At 39.0% G+C, this 8566-nt stretch overlaps 1 protein-coding gene and 1 long non-coding RNA gene across 2 annotated transcripts; one reads left to right on the top strand and one right to left on the bottom strand.

Annotated features, from left to right (window-relative positions):
- Positions 1 to 563: 563 nt before the first annotated feature.
- On the top strand, positions 564 to 2514 carry LOC148508215 (uncharacterized). The gene is made up of 4 exons (XR_015869615.1): positions 564 to 689; positions 833 to 947; positions 1091 to 1201; positions 2388 to 2514. It is a non-coding gene; the product is annotated as an uncharacterized LOC148508215 (long non-coding RNA).
- Positions 2515 to 2532: 18 nt separating this feature from the next.
- Positions 2533 to 7696, bottom strand: LOC148508214 (uncharacterized). The gene is made up of 10 exons (XM_088444867.1): positions 7497 to 7696; positions 4336 to 4809; positions 4138 to 4245; positions 3832 to 4059; positions 3688 to 3756; positions 3551 to 3604; positions 3374 to 3463; positions 3236 to 3289; positions 2686 to 3156; positions 2533 to 2585 (listed from the first exon to the last, which is right to left on the bottom strand). Exons 1-10 carry the CDS (start codon positions 7603 to 7605, stop codon positions 2533 to 2535), a joined length of 1710 nt encoding a protein of 569 aa, XP_088300993.1. The 5' UTR covers positions 7606 to 7696.
- Between the last annotated feature and the right edge of the window lie 870 nt (positions 7697 to 8566).

Genomic DNA, 8566 nt, shown 5'->3' with positions numbered 1-8566 from the left:
ACCCCTGCAGAATACAGGTTTCAGGCAGCTCACATTAGGACTAGGGGAGTGATAGAACGCTCCTTTGGTCTGCTTAAAACCCGCTTTCGCTGTCTTGACAGGTCAGGGGGTGTGTTGCTGTATTCGCCAACAAAGGTTTGCAATATAATTATTGCTTGTACAATTTTACATAATATTTGTATTGCAAACCGTTTGGAGGCCGAGATTGATCCATTGATCAGTCTCGATTCTGACCTGTCTCCTACAGTGGTTGATGATGCTGGCCTTGGGCAAAGCACTCGCCGTGATCTGATAGCATCATTTTTTCAATGTAAGTTTTTAGAACAATTAATCGATGTTAAACCCATTTCCCAGATTTGTTTTTCATGTTTTTTTTATTTTCCTTTCAATAGAACATCAACCTTGAATCACCAATAGTTGAAGTTTTGGCCTCTACTGGAACAGTTTAAGTATTCCTATAGTGTAAACACCATTTTAGATAAGTGTTACATGTGTTACAAGTGTTTTGGTCAAGTTGGATCAGTTTTTCATTGTTATATGTTTGGTTTTTATAGTATTAGTTGTCTAGTTTTTATTTTTCAGTGTAAACATTAGTAATTGTTCCTGCATAAGCAAATCCCTTAACCTCCGGGATCTCCAATGGACAGCTGAGCAGCGGGGCGATGTGCTAGCCATCCCCAGAAAAGCATGTAAGTATCAACAAACCTCATTGCTGGTGTCATGTAAACTGTGTCTTTCCCTCCCCTCCTGAGTATAAACTTTTCCCTGGAGCAGAGCTGACTGCTTGAAAACCTGCTCATGCTAATCACCTTTCTTCTTCTCTCCCTCTTAGGGAAGTTGACCGGACCTTTTTTGGACACCCAGGATGCAGATCAGCCCCATCCTCCGGGATCTCCAATGGACAGCTGAGCAGCGGGGCGATGTGCTAGCCATCCCCAAAAAAGCATGTAAGTATCAACAAACCTCATTGCTGGTGTCATGTAAACTGTGTCTTTCCCTCCCCTCCTGAGTATAAACTTTTCCCTGGAGCAGAGCTGACTGCTTGAAAACCTGCTCATGCTAATCACCTTTCTTCTTCTCTCCCTCTTAGGGAAGTTGACCGGACCTTTTTTGGACACCCAGGATGCAGATCAGCCCCATCCTCTGGGATCTCCAATGGACAGCTGAGCAGCGGGGCCATGTGCTAGCCATCCCCATAAAAGTATTTAAGAATATTTTAAAAAATAAATTTTGAAATGTTTTAAAATAAAACCAATGTCAGAACATTTTCAATTTTTAATTTTTTCAAAAATCTGATTTAAACAGAAATCTTTTAATACCGGTAATGTTTTGTTACCAATAATTTGTTACATATTTATATAATCATTTTTTATTGGTTTAATTTTTTATTTTTAAACATGTAAAACTTTTTACGTTGTGTTTTCTTGCATTCAAAAAAAACAACTTTCCCATCTTCTTTTTAACTGGAACATTTGAAACCTATAAGACAATGGAAAAATTTATAATTTAAAAACAATTCATTTTGCCAAACTCACAAACACTAATTTTACTCCTATTAACATTATTTCACTGTTGAAGTAGTAAATGATTAGAATTAACTTGCATAAATGTTAAGAAAATTTCATATATACATGTTTGGCAAACAGCTGAACGAAAGTGGCGGAGTGGTCCTTAGCAATTATGCGTGAGCCAATAACAAATCCAGCCTCATAGGTCTCAGGCTGATACCCCACTAGGCTGTCATGTAAAAAAACTCCATTAGGCTGTGCCCCCTGGCTGAATTACTGTCCCTATGTAGTGGCCCCAGCCTGTCCCCTTATGCAGTGCCCCCAGGCTTTAATAGTGCTCATTAGACAGTGCCCCCAGCCCAACACTTACCTTTACTTGCTCGACACTCGCGATCCTACTGCCACTGCCTTGCTCTGACTGGATCTAACTAGGTCCAGCAAGCGTGCGTGGCAGGCTCCTGATGTCACGGTGACTTCCCTCGTGCAGTGCCTCACTGGGAACGCTTGCCTCTGCAATGATCAGAGGCTTCTTTAGCCTCTGGTCACTTCAGAGGCCAAGCTTCTACAGCGGTGGTCGGCGGGGGAAAGTGGCAGGTGGTAGGCTGTTTCTGCCGGGCGAGGCATCCGCAGAAAACAACCCGAGGAGAACACTGCCTCGCCAGGATTAGACGGTTGGGAAGGCGGCGTTTGGGATTCCCTCTGTCGGCTACCCTACTGCATCCCCATATGTTCTATGTCTCATATGTCCAATAATTAAGATAATCTGTTATTTAAATAAATATAAATGAAAACAGTAATTTCTTTTCTAAACATGGATTTTTAACTGTATAATTAACGCTAATAAATAGTTTTTTAATATATACCTTACATCCAAATTAGGCAAAAGGCATCGTAGCAGGTATTACTTCGGATTCAACAATCGATTCATTTTCCGGGAGAAGACGTCTCCGTGTTATGGAAGTTGACTCATCCAGCCCAGGAGTTTTCAACAATGAACCTGTTTGGATTTGATTTGGAAGATTGGTTAGGATTTGACCTGGGTTGAGAATATTCGGTGGACCAACAACATGGTCAAATCTGTTGGATGGAAATAATTCAGATAGATTTTGCGAAAAATAATCCTGCCTCATGACTGGTGTTCTCAATAATGAGCTTGAAAAATCCGGAACATAACTACTTATTGGTGTGTTTCGACGGACAATCTGCTCCTCCATTAAGAATTTAATTCCAGATGACATAACTAATAAAGCAGAAGACAGAACCTCTTGTTGTTCTGAAATTTTCTCAAAGGTCTTTGACATTTTTGAAAGTTCACTATTAATTGCACTTGCTACTTGTAGGGATTCTCTATGATGCTGATCTATTTGTGTATGTGAAGTATGGATTTCTTCATAATGTACTCGACTAATGCTTTTCAAAGCATCTTTAACCTGGATTAATGCTTCAGTTATAACTTGTAAATCACCCTCAACTCGGAGACGATGATCTTCTTGTTGATCATTCATAGACTTGGCAAAATCTGTGATTGCATCAAATGGAGTCTCAACCTGTGTTTTTTCACCCGATGCTTGTGGTCTATCTGCAGGGGTAGACCTTACCATTAGATTTCTAAAAGCTTTTGCCAGAATTTTAAAAGCAAGAATAGACCCTAGAAAAAGTAAACTATATTGAATGAAATATTATCTACATTTTCAAAATTTGCCTAACAAACAAAAATAACTAACTACCTGGAGTAACAGAAGCTGGTGAAAATGTCAAGGATCCCACTTCAATATCCGAATCTTTATAGAAATATAAATAAATTTTTTTATTGTAAAACACATTTATTAGCATAGTGCATTATTCAACATTCAACCTTCACATACCAGGTGAAATATCTCCAACATCTCCAACGTCAGGAATAATTGGAGTTATAGGTCTTTGTTCATCCCTCTGCATAATCATATTTTTTGAACCTGTTGAAATTAAAAAGTTTTTACATTAACAACATTTCAATGAACTAAAATTTTACCCAAAAACAAATTAGCAGAAAAAAAACATACTTTCTTGTGCTCTATTATTGGCTTCGCATATCTCCGTTTCAGTATTCTCCAGATCTATAATGTTTAAATTTTATTATGACAAATCTTATAATAGTATCAAATATATATTTAAAAAAAAAAAAAATTAATACACTTACATGGTGAAGAAATTGTAAAACGGTCAAAAAGATTTTCAGGGGAGTCAACTTCAATTTGCAATTCCTGACCTATGAAAATTTATATATTTGGTTCAAAATAACGTATACCTGACCTAAGCAAACCCATAAAAATTTTATACATACGTTGTCTTTTTGAATTATTTGATTCAGTGGAGGAATTTATATTTTCTCCAGATTGTATGACTTCAGGCGTTGAAATGGGTAAAGATGAAATAGCCGTTTGGGGCAAAGATCCATTTGTTAATGTCACTACAGGATTATCGTTTAAAACCCTTTTCAATCCTTTGTCAGATGAAATTTTTCCACCTGGAGTTCTTTCTTTTCGGGAGGCTTGAGAATTTGGTTTTTTACCTTTTTACAAATGAAAATAAAAAATATAATCTGTTTTTTGACAATACACATTTTAATTATACTGTCCAAAATACATACCTGCTATCACTCTTTTAGTACCTCCAGAAACAATCCCTGTAGATGTGGTGGCTGGTTGTGCATCATCTTGCATCTGGATCTGTGTTTGTTTACGTAATGTTTGGACAACTGGCCCACCAAAAAATAAATAAAACAACATTTACATACATATCTTTAAAAAATAAAGTGATATAAATATATATACACAAGCTTCAATACCTTCCAATGGAATGGATGATTGGTTTGTCGTATCAATACTTCCAAGTACTCCCTCAACCAGGACCGGAGAAAGATGTTTCCTTAATTTCTCTTCCCAAACATTAAAGATTAAATTTAATGGTGGCCCACCACCGGTTCCACGTTGGTGATTTGAAAGTTTGGCCATTTTTTTCTTTGCACTACGTTTGCAGTCATGAAATCGCTTTTTACAATGCTTTATCGTGCGTGGTTGCACAGCAATAGAACTAATTTGGTCTGCTATATTTTGCCATATTGCAGTTTTACGTCTTCCTGGGGTACTTTGTGCTCTTTTACCAAAGAGACTGTGGTATGATTCTAGTACCATCGTAACAAGTAAATCACTCTCTTTAAAACTGAACTGGATATTCCTAGGAAGAGACCCATCTTCTCCATCCGAACAATTGCCATCATCATCTTTGTCTTCTTGTATTTTGGTTTTCTTTTGTCTGGAACCTTTAAAAATAAATTTGAAATTAATACATTTTTATTTATTTAATTATATAAGAATATACATGTATATATATATATATATATATATATATATATATATATATATATATGTGTATAAATATATATCTATTTCGATCTATATATATATATATATATATTATATATATATATATATATATTTATCCAATGTTCAACACACACATCTGATACTTTGCTGCCACATCATTGGGGTGCACACCAGCTGTGTCTCCTGGGTCCAGGGTTCAAAAGCGAAGATACGTGTTTAGAAAAGATGGCACTTACCAGTAGAATTGCAGCTTATTTTATTACATTAGACAGACAGTAGGCTAATGTAGAGGCGGCGGCGTTTTGGTCCCCTAACAGACCTTTTTCAAGCAGTCAAGCCTTAAGTTTCAAAGTGATAACCAGAAACAGTTCCCCATGGAATGAACTGTATCTGGTTCTCACTCTGAAACTTGAGGCTTGCCTGCTTGAAAAAGGTCCATTAGGGGACCAAAACGTCAATGCCTGTACGTTAGCCTACTGTCTGTCTAATGGAATAAAATAACCTGCAATTCTACTGGTGAGTGCCATCTTTTGTATACACGTATAGATATATATATTAATATATTCCTCTTACAAAGTGCTATATTCAATGATGCCACAGGGCGACGTTTCGAGGTGTAACCCACTTTTTCAAGCTACCAGCATAGCCACAAAGACAGATCTGTCTTTGTGGCAATGCTGGTGGCTTGAAAAAGAGGGTTATATTGTACATAGCACAGTAGTGTGACTGAATTTAACTTATATGGCCGATGGGGGAAACTCCCCCAATCCTTAGTGGAGACCTAAACCATCATCCACCAATGACGGCTCCGCCACCAGCCCCTTGCCAGGCCGCATGATGCTACACCAGCCTGGCAGCTGCATATGTATATGGATATATATTTTTTATATGGATATATATTTATATGCCCATGATATATATATATATATATATATATATATATATATATTCAAAGAAAAATTTTATTTTTAATCCACATTTCAAAAACAGAAAGCAACACTATTTTTGGAATATTAGTTTAAAAAAAAAATCCATTGACAAAATCATTCATGTAGCTACATTTTTTGTTAACATACAATGGGAATAATATATATTTACCCAGCCCCAAAGGCACCTCGACCTCGTGCTAAATTTGAACCGTAAAAAATTCCCACACAAACTTATAAATCATTCTAGACAGTTCAATATTGCGTGAGGAAACTTCCTTTCAAAATCCTTTAGCATTCTTTAAGCTGTTTATATCGTTCCCCCATATGCAGTGCCCACAATAGTAGTCTGCATATGCATTGCCCCCAGTAGTAGTCCCCAGTAGTGGTCCCCACTATGCAGTGCCCACAGTAGGAGTCCCTCCTATGCATTGCCTCCTGCAGTAGTCCCCACAGTAGTGCACCCGTTTAGGTCTGGAGGCACTGCATAAGGGGCAAGACTTATAATGGGGCCAGTCTAGGGACACTGCATAATCGGGCCAGTGTGGGCGGACTGCATAGGGTCAAAACAAAACTACAGGAGGAAATGCAAAAAAGGGAAAACTACTGGGAGCACTGCATATGGGCATAACTACAGGGGACACTGCATAATCATGTCAGGTTTTAAAAAATTTTTTAATTTTGAAGGCCCCACCTGGCTACTTCTTCATACCACACGGCTGCCAAAATTTTCGGGGGAGAACACTGGTAATGAAGCACTAGGATCAACCGTCTGACCATATGTGGCCTTTCCAACGAGGCAGTTTCTGCCTGCTGCCACGCCCTGCCCTATTTTGAAAGGGCAGAAAGCACATTCCCATAGTGTGGCACCCCACTCCTTCATCCACAATGTCATACACACCATACAGCACGAGGATCAGCCATTTGACTTTATAAACAGTGCTACATTAGAATACAATAATAGGAAAAACCATTTCCTGTGCAGCATAATACAGGACTAGGATCAGCCCTATTACACCACTGAATATATCTATCTAGCTGCCACGCCCTGCCCTATTTTGAAAGGGCAGAAAGCACATTTCCATAGTGTGGCACCCCACTCCTTCATCCACAATGTCATACACACCATACAGCACGAGGATCAGCCATTTGACTTTATAAACAGTGCTACATTAGAATACAATAATAGGAAAAAACATTTCCTGTGCAGCATAATACAGGACTAGGATCAGCCCTATTACACCACTGAATATATCTATCTAGCTGCCACGCCCTGCCCTATTCTGAAAGGGCAGAAAGCACATTTCCATAGTGTGGCACCCCACTCCTTCATCCACACAATGTCATACACACCATACAGCACGAGGATCAGCCATTTGACTTTATAAACAGTGCTACATTAGAATACAATAATAGGAAAAAACATTTCCTGTGCAGCATAATACAGGACTAGGATCAGCCCTATTACACCACTGGTATATCTATCTAAGTAACTAACACACATCACACATGTGGCTCCCAGCAAAACAGACAGACAAGATAACCTAAAACAAAACAAAAATACACTTTTGGATTCCCATTGCAAAAATAAACAAACAAAATAAAGCAGGATGAACACAACCTTAAACATGCTAGAAACACAAGTAAGTCATATATTGCATTACACCAGCAATTAAAACCAGTAACAATCCACTCACCTGTACCTAGAAACTGCTGTTTCTTCCTCTTCTCTTGGTCCGGAGGAGGAGGATGGTAATCCTCATCTTCATCGGATGCCGGAGAGCTGGATTGCTGCTGAGTTGTCATCTCCTACTGCAGAGACTGACGCACCTCGAATTCGCTTAAATACTGGCGAAGAGAGCGCCAAATTCTCCCTGTGGAGAGAAATGATACAATTCCCGCCCTCGCCAAACGCTGTTGATTTCGCATTCGACATAGGCGAATTTATGGGAAATTGAATTAGGCGAATAAAAAAAAAAAATGTCGCATTTTTAGGAGGCGAACATGGCGAGTACAATAATTTGTCGAAGCGTACTTGCAATTCGCACCTAATTGAATACCCTCCAGAACGTTAAGTTTACATTTTTAATTTATAAAACTTTTTTACAAAAAAATCCTAAAACTAGTTCCGAAGGAGGACCGACATATGGTCAAGGACCACCAGCAGCCCGATGACGTGGGCACGCATCCGTCCAACACATGCGGCTAATTCCGCCATACGCCTCTGTTCCTCTGTGGGTTAGAAAAGTGTGGGGATTAATACATCAATAATGAAACCACATTAAAAAACAAGCCAAACCAAGCTAACCAAAAATGTCAATATTGTGACCCAAAGCAGAATTACACCGAAAATACCCAGCACCCAAAAATGGTCCCCCCAAAGATGAAAAGTCAAAAAATCAGATTCAGACAGGTGTGATATGTGTATGGTGAAATCAGCAGTAACAGGTAAAGACAAACCGAAAACTCCAACAAATTCTCCGAAACAACACAAAAAAAGGCACAGACACATGATTACATACAAACACTTTTTTCAAAAAACTAAACTAAAAAAAACCCATACCGTTCAAACTAACGGCCGCTCCAGAAGCCACTCCCTCGTCCTCCTCGGAGGTGCCTCCATTCCCCAACGAGGTTGGCGGGGAGATTTTGGATTCAGGGGAGGGGGTAGTTACAAGAGGGGTGGTTGGAGGAGAGGGGGAATTGGGATGGAGGGGGAGGAGCCCCGAAACATCCTCCACAGGGTCTGTGCAGGCTGGGGAGGAGG

The sequence above is a fragment of the Taudactylus pleione genome, unplaced genomic scaffold (genome assembly GCF_031769625.1).
Source record: "Taudactylus pleione unplaced genomic scaffold, aTauple2 ptg000373l, whole genome shotgun sequence".
NCBI classification, from domain to species: domain Eukaryota; kingdom Metazoa; phylum Chordata; class Amphibia; order Anura; family Myobatrachidae; genus Taudactylus; species Taudactylus pleione.
Note: the sequence above shows the minus strand (reverse complement) of the source record. Positions and strands in the feature narration are given on the sequence as shown.

Excerpts from the sequence above, each read along its gene's own strand:
- LOC148508214 (XM_088444867.1), bottom strand. The coding sequence starts at position 7,605 with ATGACAACTCAGCAGCAATCCAGCTCTCCGGCATCCGATGAAGATGAG. Across the intron at positions 3,757-3,831 it reads AAATAATTCAAAAAGACAAC|GTCAGGAATTGCAAATTGAA; the intron begins GTATGTATAAAA and ends AAATTTTCATAG. Across the intron at positions 3,605-3,687 it reads TTTTACAATTTCTTCACCAT|ATCTGGAGAATACTGAAACG; the intron begins GTAAGTGTATTA and ends TAAACATTATAG.